The sequence below is a fragment of the Takifugu rubripes genome, chromosome 14 (genome assembly GCF_901000725.2).
Source record: "Takifugu rubripes chromosome 14, fTakRub1.2, whole genome shotgun sequence".
Taxonomy (NCBI): Eukaryota; Metazoa; Chordata; class Actinopteri; order Tetraodontiformes; family Tetraodontidae; genus Takifugu; species Takifugu rubripes.
Window position 1 is genome coordinate 15,543,125 of NC_042298.1, and position 18,455 is coordinate 15,561,579.

At 47.6% G+C, this 18,455-nt stretch overlaps 2 protein-coding genes and 8 non-coding genes across 11 annotated transcripts; 8 read left to right on the top strand and 2 right to left on the bottom strand.

Annotated features, from left to right (window-relative positions):
• The first annotated feature begins 233 nt into the window (after positions 1-233).
• On the top strand, positions 234-305 carry trnad-guc (transfer RNA aspartic acid (anticodon GUC)). Its single transcript has one exon. It is a non-coding gene; the product is annotated as a tRNA-Asp (tRNA).
• Positions 306-1,423: 1,118 nt separating this feature from the next.
• trnav-aac (transfer RNA valine (anticodon AAC)) lies at positions 1,424-1,496 on the top strand. The gene has a single exon. It is a non-coding gene; the product is annotated as a tRNA-Val (tRNA).
• Positions 1,497-2,641: 1,145 nt separating this feature from the next.
• trnav-cac (transfer RNA valine (anticodon CAC)) lies at positions 2,642-2,714 on the top strand. Its single transcript has one exon. It is a non-coding gene; the product is annotated as a tRNA-Val (tRNA).
• Positions 2,715-3,014: 300 nt separating this feature from the next.
• On the top strand, positions 3,015-3,086 carry trnad-guc (transfer RNA aspartic acid (anticodon GUC)). Its single transcript has one exon. It is a non-coding gene; the product is annotated as a tRNA-Asp (tRNA).
• Positions 3,087-5,796: 2,710 nt separating this feature from the next.
• LOC115252441 (uncharacterized) lies at positions 5,797-7,477 on the bottom strand. The gene has a single exon (XM_029847680.1). The coding sequence runs from the start codon at positions 7,142-7,144 to the stop codon at positions 5,924-5,926; it is 1,221 nt and encodes a 406-aa protein (XP_029703540.1). The 5' UTR covers positions 7,145-7,477; the 3' UTR covers positions 5,797-5,923.
• A 143-nt stretch (positions 7,478-7,620) lies between these two features.
• Positions 7,621-7,693, top strand: trnav-cac (transfer RNA valine (anticodon CAC)). The gene has a single exon. It is a non-coding gene; the product is annotated as a tRNA-Val (tRNA).
• A 643-nt stretch (positions 7,694-8,336) lies between these two features.
• On the top strand, positions 8,337-8,409 carry trnav-aac (transfer RNA valine (anticodon AAC)). Its single transcript has one exon. It is a non-coding gene; the product is annotated as a tRNA-Val (tRNA).
• A 135-nt stretch (positions 8,410-8,544) lies between these two features.
• On the top strand, positions 8,545-8,616 carry trnad-guc (transfer RNA aspartic acid (anticodon GUC)). The gene has a single exon. It is a non-coding gene; the product is annotated as a tRNA-Asp (tRNA).
• Positions 8,617-9,004: 388 nt separating this feature from the next.
• Positions 9,005-9,076, top strand: trnad-guc (transfer RNA aspartic acid (anticodon GUC)). The gene has a single exon. It is a non-coding gene; the product is annotated as a tRNA-Asp (tRNA).
• A 589-nt stretch (positions 9,077-9,665) lies between these two features.
• Positions 9,666-17,968, bottom strand: elp1 (elongator acetyltransferase complex subunit 1). 2 transcript variants are annotated; one of them, XM_029847592.1, is made up of 36 exons: positions 17,919-17,968; positions 17,490-17,676; positions 17,169-17,321; positions 17,005-17,086; positions 16,723-16,803; positions 16,553-16,638; positions 16,275-16,465; positions 15,972-16,095; positions 15,792-15,882; positions 15,483-15,713; positions 15,245-15,415; positions 15,027-15,105; positions 14,624-14,785; positions 14,445-14,551; positions 14,157-14,260; positions 13,890-13,943; positions 13,689-13,794; positions 13,366-13,481; positions 13,162-13,235; positions 12,970-13,048; positions 12,804-12,883; positions 12,587-12,721; positions 12,331-12,416; positions 12,104-12,252; positions 11,883-12,006; positions 11,694-11,791; positions 11,424-11,625; positions 11,284-11,345; positions 11,150-11,212; positions 10,985-11,045; positions 10,787-10,900; positions 10,490-10,589; positions 10,281-10,408; positions 10,064-10,215; positions 9,883-9,970; positions 9,666-9,805 (listed from the first exon to the last, which is right to left on the bottom strand). In XM_029847592.1, exons 2-36 carry the CDS (start codon positions 17,637-17,639, stop codon positions 9,738-9,740), a joined length of 3,951 nt encoding a protein of 1,316 aa, XP_029703452.1. In that variant the 5' UTR covers positions 17,640-17,676; positions 17,919-17,968; the 3' UTR covers positions 9,666-9,737. The 2 variants fall into 2 exon arrangements, with proteins under 2 accessions (XP_029703452.1, XP_029703451.1); XM_029847591.1 differs by having other exon boundaries at positions 17,864-17,942.
• Positions 17,969-18,455: the final 487 nt, after the last annotated feature.

Genomic DNA, 18,455 nt, shown 5'->3' on the forward strand with positions numbered 1-18,455 from the left:
CAGGAGCTGCTCTGACTTTGGAAAACATTGTTTTGGATTGTTTGAAAGCAGACGTGTTAAAGTTGAGGTTCAGTCCGGATTGTGCGTCAATCTGGAGATTTGTGAGTCATTTTCCTGGTTGTTTATATTGTGTTTCCAGGTTAGGTTAGGATGACTCGTCGACGCGCGGTGAAGGTTTTGCCGGTAGCCGGTGTCGGTGGAGGAGGGGGTGGGGATTTTTAAACATGACGCGTTCCTCGTTAGTATAGTGGACAGTATCTCCGCCTGTCACGCGGAAGACCGGGGTTCGATTCCCCGACGGGGAGTTTCTTTTTTTACTTTTGCCTATTTTCAGCAACGACACACTATAGAGTAACTTAATATCCCAAAAGTTCTTTCATTTTTAACAATTGTGAGGTCCTTCCTTGATTCTTCTTCTACCTCCTCTCTTACACATGTGTTCTCCGTTAGTATAATGGACGGTATCTCGCTCGAGATAAACGGCCCTAAACCGTTTCCCGTTCATTTATAATAGTAGTGCTAAACCACTACGGACGCAATATATTTCCGGCCGCTATCATCCTGTAGTGATTGAGACCGCAGTTTAATTTATGGCGGGGAACACGTCGAAAGATTGAATCGCGCGGATGATTGGCTGTTGAAAGATTGAAACGCGCATATGATTGGCTGTTGAAAGATTGAATCGCGCAGAAATTATTATGTATTTGTCATGCTACAATATACTCATATCTTGTCAAGCTAGTTTTTCATATTGTATTACGGTCATAACTCGTCGCCAACTTTGTCAACATTTTATTCCATCTGTGGGAGGTGAAATAGGAGCTGGACTCAATGTCAAGCTGAGCTGGAGGAGATGTAAATATCTGAGAGCAAGAGACCACATCACACATGGAGGAGATCCAGCTTCAGGTGAGCTGAAAGAACTTTCCCTCTGTTTCCAATTAACCTGGCGTGGCCTGATTTCCTGTCATGTGACCAAATCCCTCTTCACTACTGACCAGTAAAATGAGTAGATTTATAACCAATCCTTTTGTCTAAGTTTATAGAAATACCATGCCCCAAATATTTTGATGCTTATGATGATACTTTGACCTGAGCGATCATGGTTGACTTCAGTTCAAACTGAATATTTTAGTTCATTCAGATAACATGACAGGAAGGACTTCTATTTATTACAATGCTGCGTTAAAGTGTCTGCTGCAGCGTTACAAATGGCTGCTCCACACGATAAAATAAAGAAAATAAAAGCACTACAAAACCTAAACTTATACGACCTGAAGCTGTGTGGAGGATGAAAGATACAATTTATTTCTTTTTATTTTTGTCCTTTATTATTATATATTATATTTTTATAACAGCATGAAGGGAAAACCCTACTGCCTCGCGCCTCCTGCCCCACCTGGCGGTGATTGTCCCTCACCTGGTTTCCGTAGTGTAGTGGTTATTACGTTCGCCTAACACGCGAAAGGTCCCCGGTTCGAGACCGGGCGGAAACACTTGTTGGTTAAAAATATGACGGGCTGCGTCTTTTGCAACTTCCGACAACAAAATCTTCCAACGATACTTCAGTTACGGAACATCGCGCAGCAAACGATGAAAATGGTCCAAAATCTTACTGAATCTCACATTATACCTGTTCATTAGCGCCCCCTACTGATGTAGTTCACCCTGCAAAACATGTGCTTATTGTTTGTGTGTGCTCGTATGTGTGCCTGTTAGTGCATTTTTCCTTTTTCTTTTAACTGCTTGGAATCTAAGTTTGTAATTAAACGTTACGTGTCTCAGAGAGAACAACCCACCTCAGTGTGACATGATCTTATCTCATACTCTTTTACTCATTGTTTTCCTTTGAGTCGTTGCCCCAGCACTTCCTCGTGGACCAGGTGGGATGTTCTCCTGGGCAGCACTTCCTGTGGTGATGGGCTGGGACATCCCTGGTGTTGGTTGTTTTCCCTGAATCATGTGGTATCACCCCCTCGATTCTCTGAAAGAATTTACTATCCCACTATGGAGCCGAGATTTGTTCGTTCTTTCATGTTTGCTTTCATTTTTTGTTTGTTTCTCTTTTTGCTTCTCCCACTATGAACTGAATGTATGTCTTGGATAAAGTTTCAGGAAGGAAGGAAGGAAGGAAGGAAGGAAGGAAGGAAGGAAGGAAGGAAGGAAGGAAGGACTTTATTGCTAAGTTCATTTTTTTCACATAAGAGAAATTTGTCATGGTGCTTGTAACAATAATACAGTAAGATAAGGACTAAGATAAGAAATATCAAAAATAGACATAATAAATTAACTTGAAAGGAAAATCTAGAGTTTGTTCCCGTGCTGACGGTCTCTAAATTCCTAAACAGAGAGGCTGGTCCTCTCAGAAGCAGACTTAAACTACAGTCAAGCTCCCATTTCACTCAAATCAGGCATTATTTATTTACGCATTCATTTCAAACTTAAAGGTAGGACTTCATTGTATGTGGGTGATAGGAAGTGCTTTAGCCCACCACTTTGGATAACTATGAGCTGGGTGATTGAGAATTGACACAGACAAAAGATACCAGTATTTGATTTTTCTCCCCTTTATCATCAAAGACAACGCAATGCTGACTTTACCTTCGCCACCGTCAGACCGTCACCGTTTCTGGCCCCTCACGTTTCCGTAGTGTAGTGGTTATCACGTTCGCCTCACACGCGAAAGGTCCCCGGTTCGAAACCGGGCGGAAACACTTTATTAATTTTAAACCACATTTCTCGCCTTTAAGGCCACGTGACTGGACACCCTGCTTGAGGGCCCAGGAGCTGCTCTGACTTTGGAAAACATTGTTTTGGATTGTTTGAAAGCAGACGTGTTAAAGTTGAGGTTCAGTCCGGATTGTGCGTCAATCTGGAGATTTGTGAGTCATTTTCCTGGTTGTTTATATTGTGTTTTCAGGTTAGGTTAGGATGACTCGTCGACGCGCGGTGAAAGTTTTGCCGGTAGCCGGTGTCGGTGGAGGAGCGGGTGGGGATTTTTAACCATGACGCCTTCCTCGTTAGTATAGTGGACAGTATCTCCGCCTGTCACGCGGAAGACCGGGGTTCGATTCCCCGACGGGGAGTTTCTTTTTTACCTAGGCCTATTTTCAGCAACGACACGCTATAGAGTAACTTAATATCCCAAAAGTTCTTTTCATTTTTAACAATTGTGAGGTTCTTCCTTGATTCTTCTTCTACCTCCTCTCTTACACATGTGTTCTCCGTTAGTATAATGGACGGTATCTCGCTCGAGATAAACGGCCCTAAACCGTTTCCCATTCATTTATAATAGTAGTGCTAAACCACTACGGACGCAATATATTTCCGGCCGCTATCATCCTGTAGTGATTGAGACCGCAGTTTAATTTAAGGCGGGGAACACGTCGAAAGATTGAATCGCGCGGATGATTGGCTGTCGAAAGATTGAATCGCGCATATGATTGGCTGTCGAAAGATTGAATCGCGCATATGATTGGCTGTTGAAAGATTGAATGGCGCAGAAATTATTATGTATTTGTCATGCTACAATATACTCATATCTTGTCAAGCTAGTTTTTCATATTGTTGACTTCAGTTCAAACTGAATATTTTAGTTCATTCAGATAACATGACAGGAAGGACTTCTATTTATTACAATGCTGCGTTAAAGTGTCTGCTGCAGCGTTACAAATGGCTGCTCAACACGATAAAAGAAAGAAAATAAAAGCACTACAAAACCTAAACTTATACGACCTGAAGCTGTGTAGAGGATGAAAGATACTGTAGTAACTTGCAGGAGGCTTCTTCTTACTGAAGAATTTATTTTATTTCGGGAACTCGAACAGGTAGCATTGATTTCGGTCAGCACACAGGTATAGCTAACTTCCGCTCTAGTTTCTTCTACACAAGAAATTTCCCGAACAGTAAACAACACGTTGTCCCACCTAGTGGCCTGGAAGGCATTTAACATCAATAAACAGGTTTACCACACCCTTCCCCCCTTAAGTGTTTTCTACACCCTTCAATAGGACATCATGAACTTTTTTTTTTTTCTTAATCCAATTTAAAGTCCTTCAAGTAACTGGGCAACTTGATTTCCCTTCTTGAATGTCGCCTCAGTGGAGTTGGGGTTGTGACAGTTCTTTGTTCTGTCTCAGAACTTCCTACAGCTTCAGTAGTTGCAGGCTCCTCCAACTTCTCCTCACTGAGTACCACCTCCTCAGCTTCCAGCCAGGCTTCACTTCCTTGATCCGTCTGACTGAGTGTCATAGAGGCCGTCTGTGGAAGGTTGTTGCGTTCTTCTGGTCTCCGGTGGTGTGTGTGAATCTGATCCACATGTCTCCTCACCACTCTCCCATCACCTAGCATCACTTTGTATGACACTGGTCCTGTCACTGACTCAATGAGTCCTGGGATCCACTTTGGTCCGAAACTGAAGTTCTGGATCAGCACTGAGTCTCCTGTTTTGAACCAGCGTTCCTTCGCCTTTTTGTTGTGATCTTTTGTCTGTTGTTCTTGTTTTTTCATCACTTTTCTGCTTAGATTTGGGTGAATCGAGTCCAGGGTGCAACGAAGCTTCCTCCCAAGAAGTAGCTCTGCAGGTGATAACCCAGTAGTGGTGTGAGGAGTCACTCTGTAGCTAAATAATACTCTGGCTACTTTAGCTGTCAGTGTTCCCTCGGGGCATTTTTTCATCATTCTCTTGAAAGTTTGTACAGCCCTCTCTGCTAACCCATTACTGGCAGCATGATAGGGTGCAGAGGTCACATGACGAATACCATTTTTTTTCAAAAATTCTTTGAATTCTGTACTGGTGAAACAAGTGCCATTATCAGACACTATCAATTCCGGCAGTCCATGGTTACTAAAGCTGGTACGCAGGCACTCAATTGTGGTGGTTGATGTTGCAGAGTTCACGGGATACACATCCATCCATTTGGAATGTGCATCAATGAGCACAAAAAACATCTTCTCCATAAACAGTCCAGCACCACATGCTGGTACGCAGGCCACCACACATAACTCCTCGCCAATGCTTTCATTCGGGACACTCCTGGGTGGCACTGATGAAGCTGTCTCATGACATTTTCTTGTCCTGCTTTTGGCACAACCACCCTTGAACCCCATAGCACACATCCATCTTTGATGCTGAGTTCATATTTTCTCACCTCATAGGGGCCAAACTCCTCCCTTTTTTCTTTTGATGACCAGCCGTTTTGTACCATCTCCCGCACTCTTGAAAGTACTGGATCTGCGTCTGTCCATGCTTTCACTTGGTCAGCTGTCACCAGTGTGATGTCAGAGCTCTCCAACATGAGAACCCTCTCTTCCAGCTCCTCCTCTGTTACCTCTGGTAAAGGAAGGCGACTTAAGGCATCTGCATTACAGTGATACCTTCCTTCTTTATACACTATTGTGTATTCGTAGGCTCTCAAGGTTACCGCCCCCCTCTGTATTCTGGGTGAAGCCATTTGTGGCACAGCTCGCATCTCACTGAAGAGTCCCAACAAAGGCTTGTGATCTGTCACAATAGTGAATTTCCTTCCATAAATGTACTTGTGGAATCTCTTTATTCCGAACATCACAGCTAGTCCTTCCTTGTCCAGCTGGGAATATTTTTTTTCTGCTGGGTTTAGTGTTCTTGAGGTGAATCCAATGGGTCTCTCGGTTCCGTCCGGCATAAAATGCGACAACACAGCACCTACTCCATAAGGTGATGCGTCACATGACAATACAAGGTCCTTTTCTGGGTCATAGTGCACAAGAACCTCGGCAGACTGCATCAATTCCTTTGACTTGTCAAAAGCAGCTTGTTGAGCATCACCCCAATGCCACCTTGTCTCCTTTTGTAACAGTTTGTGTACTGGTGCAAGTACAGTTGAGATATTGGGCAGAAACTTGTTATAATAGTTTAACAGTCCCAGGTACGCCTTCAACTCTGTTACATTTGAAGGTGTGGGTGCCTCTTTGATTGCTTGTACCTGCCTACCAAACTGGGGCCTGCACCTCCTACCACAACCACAGGTAAGTCTAGGGCTCGCCCTTGGTTCTGCACCTTAACTACAGCGGCTCCTAAGACTTTTACCTTGTGCCCTGTATATGTTTTGAGCCTGACTCGACATGGGCATAACTTTGGTGTTCCTTTTCCCCTGAGAGTTTTGAAAACTGAGTAGTTAACTACTGTAACACCACAACCTGAATCCATTTCAAACTGTGTGTCTGTCCCATTTACTGTCAAAGTCTCTATAAATGGAGCTTCTGCTGGTATGTCAAGTTCGTCCAATTTGTACAATGTGTACATGACTTCCTCTGAGTCTATGTTATCTTTTTCGCCTTCCCCCTGGCTGACATAATTTGCTCCCTGAGCTCTCCCCTGTTTGCCTGTCTGCACTCCACCTCCTTTGGCCCTCAAGTTCTTTGCTGAGCCCTTAAACCTACACACTTTTTGAATGTGGCCAACTTTCCCACACTTGTGACAGGTTTCCTTAATAAATCTACAGTCCCCAGCCATGTGCTGGTCACTACCACACCTGTAGCAAACTTTACGCTGGTTCTGCTGGGTATATGGGGTCTGCTTTGAATACACCTTATGCACCGCCTGGGGTGCCCTCATGTACTGGGGCACGAACTCCGGAGACTGCAAGTCCTTCACATCTTTGCACGCCGTCTCAATGGCCTGCGCCAACTTCAGCGCCTTGTCGAAGGTCAAATCCGGCTCCGAAAGCAGTCTGCGCTGTATGCGATCATCCACGATGCCACAAACCAGCCTATCCCGGATCATTTCCGACAGCTTGTCCCCGTAGTTGCAGTCTTGAGCCAGTTTCCTCAGCACAGCTACAAACTCCATAACTGTCTCCCCCTGCTTCCTGTATCTGGAGTTAAACTTACAACGTTGCACAATCTCGCTCGGTTTTGGGTTGAAATGATCCTTCAGCAACTTCACCAGTTCATCAAAAGTCTTGTCACCCGGTTTGGCGGGGCTGACTAAGTTCCTCATGAGACTGTAAGTCTGACTGCCCACTGCACTCAGCAAAATATCTTTACGTCTACCTGCATCGTCGATCCCATTAGCTCTGAAAAAATGGTGGAGTACTTCACAATATTCTTCCCACTTCTGGGATTGACCATCAAAAGGAGCGGTGCTTCCAATCATAGCCGCCATGTTCTTTTTTCCACAGCCACAGAGTCCGGTCTGCAAGGTTTACTTAGCCACTCAGCAGCCGCTTTCATTCCTCTGTATCCATCCGAGGCATCTGTGGTGACTTTATCCTCGTCGCCATTTATGTAGTAACTTGCAGGAGGCTTCTTCTTACTGAAGAATTTATTTTATTTCGGGAACTCGAACAGGTAGCATTGATTTCGGTCAGCACCCAGGTATAGCTAACTTCCGCTCTAGTTTCTTCTACACAAGAAATTTCCCGAACAGTAAACAACACGTTGTCCCACCTAGTGGCCTGGAAGGCATTTAACATCAATAAACAGGTTTACCACAGATACAATTTATTTCTTTTTTATTTTTGTCCTTTATTATTATATATTATATTTTTATAACAGCATGAGGGGAAAACCCTACTGCCTCGCGCCTCCTGCCCCACCTGGTATTTCTGTGACGAAACTTCCGGAAACTGTCCTCACCTGGTTTCCGTAGTGTAGTGGTTATCACGTTCGCCTCACACGCGAAAGGTCCCCGGTTCGAAACCGGGCGGAAACACTTATTGGTTAAAAACCTCACGTGCTGCGTCTTTTGCAAATTCTGACGACAAAATCTTCCAACAAATACTTCAGGTACTCCAGGCTGCTGTACCAGAGCCAACACAGGTGTTCAGACTAGGTCTTCGTTGTGTTACTATCCAAAAGGAAGCCCCCCAGCTGGAGGTCCATCTGGACAAATGCACCGTAGTGTTGAGTTGCAATTTGTCATGTGTGGACACCAGGTGACCTCCCACACTCCCACAGTGTTGCTGAAATCAACAGAAAGGTGAACGCAGAGGAGTGGCGGATCTACGTGGAGCTCCTTCTGGATCCCTGGGCTCCTCACCGCCTGGTCCAGCGGCTCCACGAAGGGTCGGGTGGCCTTCCTCAGCTCAGGCTCGGCTCTTTCAGGTCAGGAATTGTTGTGGCCAAGAGGACCACATCATCAGCAATAAGAAGACACAAAATTGTAAAAGTAGAAGGCACACATAAATGAGTAGATTTATAACCAATCCGGTTGTCTAAGTTCATAGAAATACCATGCCCCAAATATGTCGATGCTTATGATGCTACTTTGACCTGAGATTTTGTTCCTTTTGATTTTTATTGCCACGTTTAATCAATCAACGCCAGCCCTACTGGCGGTGATTGTCACTCACCCGGTTTCCGTAGTGTAGTGGTTATCACGTCCGCCTAACACGCGAAAGGTCCCCGGTTCGAGACCGGGCGGAAACACTTATTGGTTGAAAATATGACGGGCTGCGTCTTTTGCAACTTCTGACGACAAAAACGTCCAACGATACTTCAGTTACCGAACAAACAATGTAAATGGTAAAGAATCTTAGTAAATCTTGATCTTTGGCCGGCGAGTCCTCGTTAGTATAGTGGACAGTATCTCCGCCTGTCACGCGGAAGACCGGGGTTCGATTCCCCGACGGGGAGTTTCTTTTTACCTATGCCTATTTTCAGCAACTACACACTATAGAGTAATTCAATATCCCAAAAGTTCTTTTCATTTTGAACCATTGTGAGGTTCTTATATTACTTATATTCTACTCTTATATTACTACAAACCCAAACTTAATAGACCTGAAGCTGTGTGGAGGATATAAGACACAATTTCTTTCTTTTCTTTGTCCTTTTCATGTTGGAAATTATTTTATAGCAGCATGAGTCAAATCCGTCAGCATAGGCCAAAATCTCGGATTCGATTCCTGGCGAAACGATGTTGTTCTTTTTGATCTTTATTGCCGCGGCGGAAACACTTATTGATTAAAAAATATGACGGACTGCGTCTTTTATTGTTTGGTACGCAACAACAATCATCACTTCCTCGTTAGTATAGTGGACAGTATCTCCGCCTGTCACGCGGAAGACCGGGGTTCGATTCCCCGACGGGGAGTTCCTTTTTACAAGGCCGCCCACTTATTTATTGTATAACTTTATGCGCGTCCTTACCTTAATGTTGTTCCCGGTGCCTCATGGACGTGACGTCACCTACACTACCTATGTACCTGTTTCATATTCTCCCCTTTCTAATTAATTAAATACAACTCGAGGAGGCTAAAGATAATTCTGTTCTCTGAGAGTTTGAATCTCCACCGCAAGGCACTCCCTTCTACAGGTTATGGGCCCAGGAACGCAGGCCAGAGCAATGAGCAAGGTAACAGAAGAAATGAACTCTTAGCCAAGAGAAGCTACTAGCCGGGTTTGAGTGATGGGCTGCTTGGAGCCACTGTTGTGAATGGACTGCCAGACTCATTCAGGCCATTGGCTGTCCACATCACACAGAATGGTGGGGGGGGGGGTCCCTTTTCTGGAAATGTACGTTTGTAGCTACGTTACATGTATAAAAGTGAGCGATGGTCGACATTTGAGATCCTGTTCAACAGGACTGGACGCTCCCCTCGAGCGTCTCACTCTGTCTTCCTCTGTGAGGACGCGTCTGCAAGGGTCCTCTCAATAATGACAATTATTATAACAGCGGCACATTGATTCATAAGTTGATCTTTATTCGCTATAAACACATTTAAACTGAATGAAACATAAAAATGTAAATATATTCATGTCAGAATACTGAGCTTCCACTTGATGCAGTTTCTCATCTTTGGCGGTACCAGGAAGTCTGCATCTGTGACAAAAGAACCAATAACGGACCCATCAGCGCCACTGGCCACAGCAGAGGAGCAGTAAACCAGTTGTGCTCACCTTGCTGTGACGCTGGAGGCTGCTGCTGCTGCTGCTGCTGCTGGAAGGAGGCCATGATGCTGTTTGCAGTGGAGTTCGGCCCAGTGAGCTGAAAAACCGCCATTAGGTCAGAGTCAAATCTATGCTGGTGCACGGCGTCATCGCCCAACAGCTGTGTGAAGAGCAGCGTGTGCACGTTTACCGGCGTTTGTCCACTCTGCGGACCTTCGGGCCACACCTCAGGGACCGCGGCCTCCATCATCTGCAGGGCCTCCTGGAAGGCCAGCTGCAGCGCCTCTGCCTGCCTGTGGTACTGGAAGAGCACCAGCGCCCTCAGCAGGTCGTTCACCTCCTCTGCAGGACGGCGAGCGTCAGTCGTGAATATTTCTGTGCACGAGGAGGAGCAGGACAGACTGTACCTCTCATCTTGTCCACCGTGGTGACGAGCTCACTCAGAGCGTACATCAGCGCTCTGTCCTCCGTCGGGCTTCCTTCCTTCAGACTCAGCTTCTTCCGCTCGGCTTTGCGACGGTTCTTTGATGATCTCCTGCAGGACGAGAGAGGAAGTCAGTCCCCGTGCGAGCGTCCCCCCGATGCTTCGGAACTCAGACGCAGGTCTCCGTCTTACGATGAGATGCGGGAGTTGCTGTGGGAGTATTTGGAGGTCGTCATCACGCTGCTGGCTTCAGAATAAAGTTCGGCGTCGGGACAGTCCAGGCCCTCTTCATCTGGGGGGAAACAGTTCTCTTTGTCTATGTGTCAGATCTTTAGATAGTTTGGTCCGTTTCTGACTTGCAGACGACCAAAGTAACAGGCCTCATTCCAGCAATGACCAGAAGGAACGTGGGGAAGGTTCAGATGTATCAGAGCCTGAGATAGCATCGTTTGTTAGCGGTGAGACTCTATCTGCTGCGTTCCTGCTCACCCAACATGTCCAGTCGGGCCTTTGCTTTGTGCTCTCGGACCGCAGCCAAACGGCTCCGGTGTCGCGTGAACGTGGCCACCTGAGCATCCAGGAAGGCGTTCTGGGCGCCGACGGCTTAGACAAAAGGAAGACGACATGGTTACCAGGTGAAAATCCTCCCTTCAGACAGTTGGAGGACCTGGTCAGGACTGTCCTCACCGTCCAGCAGAGCAGGTTTCAGGTTGGTTTCAGTGATGTCTTGTCTGTTGTGAGTGTAAATCTGAGAGACACAACAAAACCACCCAACTTTAAAAGTATCACCGACTTCCACAAGTCATTTAACCACCAGGAACAAACGATCGTAAACCAGCGAGCTGTTCTGACCAATCGTAGCGCCTCCTCCCAGCATGCACCAGTGATGAGGGCCAAGATGGCCTCCTCACAGTCCTGTGGGTGAGACACATTTCAGTTAAATAAGAAACTATTCTGGGATGTTGCTCTGGAAGACACAACCTTACTTTGGCATATTGGTCCAACAACACAGCAGCTTCTGCGTGTCGCCGCTGCTCCGACAGCTTCACTGAGGGACAAATAATTAGACAAAGGTTTTATCGGCAGGTTCCCATCTCACCTGTCAGGCAGCCGTTTCCATGGATACCTGCAAGATCTCTGGCCAGCAGAGCTAAATGTTCTGGTGGAAGCGGGATTTGCTGGGCCACACATATGGCGTTCCTCCAACTGGAGCAGCTAACAAATGCCTGCAGGGCGCTGGTCAACTCCCCACATCGCCATAGCAACAGCCCCGCCTGCTCCGCTTGACGTCCCTCCACCAGGTGCTCAGCATACGCACAACTGAGAGCCTGGAGGTGTGGTTGTGATGGTCAAAACAGGGTTGGAAAGGTTGGATTCAGCTGTTCTACCAAGTTACCCTGTAGTGCGGACTGTCCGCCGGGTACAAGCGCAGGGCCTCAGCGAAGAGCTTCTGCTCCTTAACGAGCTGCAAGGCTTCAGGGAAACAGCCGTCCCCTGTTGACAGCGACATTTGAATGAGACTGGACGTGTTGGTCCTCGGGACAGGCGGGTGGGACCCGTGGCCCCGCCAACCGTGTCCACTCACCACACTTGCTGAGGTGCTGCAGGGCTTTCCTGTAGCGCTTCAGGTGCTTGTCGATGGTGTAGCGCTGGTAGTTCTGCTCCAGGCTCTTCAGCATGTTTAAGAAGGGAAGGTACTCTTTGGGGTCCTGCAGGATTGGACAACTTTATCTTGAGGCGTCTCCAAAACCTCATCTGGTTTTAACTAAGTGAACTGATTGAGCCCAGATTGGGACTCAAACACACCTTCTGGGATTTCTCTGCCACCATCAGCACCAGATCGAAGTCGTATGTTCCCAGAGAGTGGTCGTAGAGGTCATTGACGTCAACGAGGAACAGAAGGTACTTCAGAGCTTCTTCAGCACTCACAGAACCAGGACTTTCTGGAGGCTTCACTGGACATTGAAAACAGTGAGGAACAATCAAACCCATCATCTCCTGAGTGTTCAACACAGACGAGCGGGCGTCTTCACCTCGCAGTTCGTGGACTTTCTGCAGAGCGATCTCCAACTCGGGAACCGTCTTCTTCACGTGAGACGTCAGTATGGACAGAAAATACCTGGAGAAATGTAAAGATCTCCTTTTATCTCTTTAAGAACATCTGCATGTTGGAAAACTCCTGCCTCACATTAAAGCAGCACAAACATATTTCACTTCATGAGGAGCATAATTAATCAGATATATCAGACGCTAACAGAGACTCTCTGTATTGAACCGTGGACTACGGACTTGTTTTGGTCCAGTGTTTCCATGGTTCTCCTCAAAGCATCACAGACTACATCCACCTTCTTGGGCCCACCAGTTTGGGGGAGAAGGGTGCTGCCGTCAGGACGCGGGTACATGCTGCTCGTGGTGTCCTCCTCTCTGCGTGTCAACAAACACTCGTGCTACTAAAATGTCTGTTAAACCTTCCTAACAGTGTCAGCAGCAAATGTGGAAATCTTACTTGAGCTCTGTGAGGAAAAGGTTGATGTGGTTTGTGGAGTTGAGCTCTGAAATGAAGGTCTGGATGTTCTCCAGGAAGACCTGCAGCCGAGCAGAACACGACCAAGCCGCTACTCACACACGTGCATTAACATTCTATAATGAGAGGTAACACAACCTCTACACACCTTTGGGTTGTGGTCATAAATGAAGTTCAGGTTGATCCTCAGCTTCCTCATACACTCAAACGCATCTCTGAACCTCAAACTGACAACAAGAATCCAAAGGAGACAAATTCAGTGGAAGTTCGAACGTCCTGTTTAGAGTCCTCAACAGAAGGATGAAGATCTGCACGTGTTGTTGAAGAACACCACACTCACTCATCCAACCAGCTCCTGAGCTGAGCCAACACCAGAGATCGATGGTGAACCGTCTCCAGGTTCCCACGAGGCATCTGATCACACACAGTAATCAGAGGAGACACGCACACACGCACACACACACGCGCACACACACACCAAGGTTTTAGATCCATTGAAGCTGCATCCACACCAACGTGCTGAGCTGCTGAGGGACAGACTGACCTGCAGGATCACTCTGGTGTCCTGTGGGACAACAGTGACGATTCGAGATCCTCTCTCCACCCGCCGGAGCGTCTCGTCGTTCTGACCGTCGCCTGACGCCAGAGCAGCCTGCAGCTCTGTGGGGGTTAAAGGTCACATGAACCGCAACATACGTGCACAGCAAAAGCAACACAATCACATCCCAAACAACAAGAAGGAGCCACATTATTGTACAGCAGCCTTGAGAGTCCTGAAAGGTTTTTAAATAAAAGGTATCACTCATCAGAGCAACATCTGTTCTTATTCTTTATCATCCTTCTTATCATATCTGGGAGGTTCTGCACCTTTGACACTGAGCCCGTGGAGCTGGAGGCAGCGGCAGCTGTGCGCGTGAGTAGTGACGAGCAGAAAGTTGTTGCAAATGGCGAAGGAGGAAATATTGGAGGCCAGCTGAGGAGGAGGCAGAGGTGAGGGCGGTCGTGTTACCACGTGCACCATTAAACCAGACGATGAGCATCAGAGAGAGGTGAAGCACCAGGAATCACCTGTGTGTCTCCAGCGTAGAGGTGGGATCTGTCCGTCAGGCCCAGCAGATGTTCCTGAAGGTTTGGAGACCAAAGGTGATTAATGCAACAGTTGAAACCACCTTTTATTCCACTCAGGACGCGTTGACAGACATAACTTGTCGTGAATCCACCTGTGTGTACTGAACTTGGACAAACACAAGCAGCATCTATTTCAGGCCAGGCTCATGACCTGACATATCTGACAGTTCCTCTACAGAGGTCCCCAGAGGTGTGGCGTGCCTTTACCTGGCCGCCGATGCTGCAGAGGGCCGTCTGAGTACAGGGAGCTGGGAGGCTGATGCTACACCCGCTGGGGTCACACCAACCCTCCACGGATGGATCCGGGCGGTCTACACAGGACACCAGCAACACCGTCAGTAATTATGAAGCCGTTAGAACAAAGGTCAGTCAACCTCTAGTGAACAGTCCACAATGACATAGGTTTGTTTAAGCTAGCACATTAGCATCGCTACCGCCCAAAAGATGTGATCAGATAAGGAAAGCAAACAAAAGTCAAATGAAGGAAACACGGACCCCAGAGGAGCCTCCGGATCTGGCCATCCTCTAGCTGAAGGGCCACGGTACCGGTCTGCAGGCAGTGGACCACGCTGACTACCACACCGTCCACCTCGACCTCACACCTGAAACATAAAGACACCACTCCAGTTCCTGACTTCAAAAGCCAGTCAATCCCCCAGTTTGGCTCCGCTCACCTGGCAGTGAGAGCGTCACCTGCGCCTCCATCAGGGCGGAGCATCAACAGGGTGGAGCAGGTCGGCAGCAGCCCGGAGATCACACCCAGGAACAGATCATCATCCAACCACAACAGCTGCCGCAGGGCCAGAGGCTGGTCGGGGAGGGACGGCGGCCTGCAGCTAACGGGGGAAACACCAACTACTATAGAACCACAGCTACAGCACCGCCTCCTCAAAGTCGGCTCGTTCTCGCGTCAACCATCACTTCCAAATTAGGATCGTATCCCATCAGTCACCAGTTGAGGAACAGGAAAAGTAAACAGGTAAACGCTGACATTTCCATCCCCTAGTTTCTGCTTTCTTTACGTCTTTGGCAGATATGAAAAAGTTTGAGGTTGTGAACCTCAAACCAGAAATTTACCTGAAGGTTTTCTGGAGGATCAACGGTCGGGACCCCCTCCTGAACCCACCGGTGGCTCCGCCTCGCTGTTCCGTAGAATCTACAAATGAAGCCAGACACACGTCCGTGAGGCTTTTTATCGATTCCACTTTTTCTGTCTGGACCTACCGTCATTTTCCTGGTTCTGTGTAATCAGAGATCAGCCAAAACCTTCTGAGGGACATCAGCTTAAGACCCACCTTCGGTGTAGACTGAGATCTGCCCGTCACACGTCAACACCGCGAGCTGATTGGTCCGCAGAGGTTTGCTGAGAAAGCTCACTTGATTGGCGGGTGAAGCCAGCTGCAGTTCAAAGGAACACATGGGAGGAGGGACCACAGAGTGCCTGAAGGTCGTCACCAGGACTTTATCTGAGGGATGTGAAACAGTCACATGATGTTTGGAACTCATCTCCCTGGAACCCTCACAGGGCTTCACCTCCATCAATCACAGCCACGCTGGCTCTGTCGGCTGCATCCAGCCCAGGGCTCCGTTCAGTTGTCCAGCACCAGTCATAGGTGAGGCTGGTCCAGCCACGGGTCACCACGTGGAGCCTTAACGGGTGCTCAGGGTCCCAGCAGACACAGATGGGAGCCTTCTGAGGGTCCCTGCCAAAGTCCAGGCTCTGCTTCAGATACCAGTGGTAGTTACTCACAATCCACAGCTGGACTGCAAATGGAACCAAGAAATTAGAGGAGGGTTATTCCATAAATGAGGTGAAATGTGTTTTGGGAGCTTTTTCCTCACGCCAAGTGTTGACTGGTTTGTCTTCAGCAGCCAGGTCTTCCAACCAGACGGCTAAAACCGAGGAGTCGCTGTTCCACAGCAGATCCTTCACCTGAAACACGCACGCACGGACACATCCTCTACGTGATCCAAGTCGATGTGGTCACGTTGCACATCCCCACAACACTGGCGAGTCTTTACCCTGGCCCGGTCTCTGTCGTAGGGGAGGGTGAAGTCTCCGTGGAGGAGGCCGTTCTTCTCCATGAAAACCACGCTGTGTTTGTTGGGATGGCGCCGCGTGCTCGCTATCAGACTGCCTGAAGGTCTGAAACACCACAACTGTTCAAGTCAATCAGGTAAGAGTTTCAAACCAATCCTCATCTATCCAGTCCCCTCAACCCTGTACGGTGAATAATCAGGTTTGACCTCAGGTAAATATCGATTCGCCAACCGTGTGGACGATCGCACAGAGGCCTCATCACTTTAAAGGTCTGACAGTCTTACTTCCAGCAAAGTGCCTCTTCCAGGCCATCAATGGCCTCGCTGGTGGCCTGGAGGACAACCTCTCTGTTCCAGACCCGAACCTTCCTGGCACCAGTGAGAGGACAAATGGAGCTGACGGCGAACAACTGGCCATCCCCTCGCCACGTTACTCGAGGCCTCCCGTCATCCCAGGCTGCAGCTGGCTGCACCTCCTGAGGATGCAGAATTCAAGCGTGTCAATCATTTTTCAGCCATTATTGACTCGCGTGGTCCGAGGAAGAATGTGCCCTTGATTCAACCTGGATCTTCCTCTGGGCTGCTCGTTTCCCCTCTGAGCCGTGGAACTGAGTCTCCTTTTTTCCCCAACCCACCGTGATGAACTTTCCTGCAAACGCATTAAAACAGTTGGTGGCTGATAATGAACTCTCCAACAAATCTTTTTAGATGTAACATTTTGAAGATGGTTTACCTTCACCAAAGTCATCCTGATGGATTCCGACCTCAGTGATGGGCTCAAAGTCTTTGGTCATCATAATGATGGTTTCCTGCCCTGAGAGCATAAAGAAATCCTTTCATCGAATAATAAAACTGTAAAAATAACTGCAGGCATTAAAATAAAGTTCAACATCTATGTTGACACGACTGCTTTTGTGGCTTCATGTCACGATGACAAAATCCTCTTCTGCTGCTCAAAGCTCCGAGTGAAGTTTTCAGGAAGAATTCCACACATGCCCAAGAATAAAGGACTCACCTGTGGTGAGAACAACAAGCTCTTCGTCTGGACTCCAACTCATCGAGGTCAACCCACTGTCCACACTCCCCACACACTCCACCTGGGAAGCACGGCCACATTCTGGGTCAGCACTCGCTACATAGGAGGCACCCAAATGTGACCGAGCTGCGTGGAAACCTTACCTGGCAGGTGTTCAGGTTGAACAGGACAACATCGCCCGCAGCGGTGGCCAGACAGGCCGACTCCAGTTCAGCCAGCTCCTTCAGTCCCACCACCAGACCGCTGCCGTCCTCCGGGAGGAAACCCTGCGATGTCAGCGAGGCCTCGCTGACCACCTGCACAACGGAAACGAGGATTACAGGAAGGATTTCATCTTTAATCAAACAGTTTTCCCTCCTCACTGTATCAAGTTAGCTAAAAGAAGCGACCCACCGTGGTTTGTATATGTAAAACCAACTTTGCAGCAGTAAGATAACAAGTGGTGAAGGTCATCAGCAGCTCACCTGCCCAGTTCTGGGGTCATAATCAATGATGCAGTGTTGAGAAGCGACCAGCATGGAGCCAGTTTCTGCCCGCAGGGCCAAACACTGAGGGGAGCCTGGACCCTGCAGCTCTGAGCTCCGCAGGCTCTTCAGGAGCTTCAGGTTCCGCATTTTAACTCAGGAGAACGTCTCGATTCTGGTTCTGCACCTACAAAAGTCCACATAGAGGACTCTTTCACAGGTCTGAAGGACAGATCAATACTGTAACTATATACATTTCCAGCCGCTAAAGGCGCTTTAGCTTAAAAACACTCAGGCAGAAAGACACACATAATCTACCACATCCGCTCTGAAATGTAATCATGACGCAAGGAATGACAAAAGAAAAAACTCACACAAAAAGCGAAGAATAAAGGTTTTAACAACACAACATCATGCATGTGCACTCACGCTCGCTCTCGTTCTCTCTTCGTTAGATTCAATTGGCGGCTGGTAGCAACATAAAGGCGCCACACCGCCACCTACCGGACCGGGGTGTTAATGACAAGGTCGGTAAAACCAAGAAAAAACACCTTTATCACATCGATCCTTCAGATATCTAATGAGATGGTCGTGCAACAGGATCTCTTGGTGCATCTAGCACACAAATTCTGGAGGATCTATTTCCTTATTTCTATAATTATTTAATATATGACCTAAATCCGATTAATGTACGTCACTTGTAGATAACGGGATAATGCCCTAAGGACAAGACCTGAAGACAGTTGCAATAGAGGCCTTGAAGAGCATCACCAGGCCTGAAACCAAACACCTGTTGATGTCTATGTGTTCCAGACTGTGGTAATGGACTGCAGATTATTTACAACCAAGTATTATGAAGTGAAAGTTTGATTACTGATTATTTTGTTTGTCCCTTTATTTTTGGATTCTTAAAAAGTGGGAGGCACAAATATAAACTTTTGTAATTCTGACACCATTCAACTGATT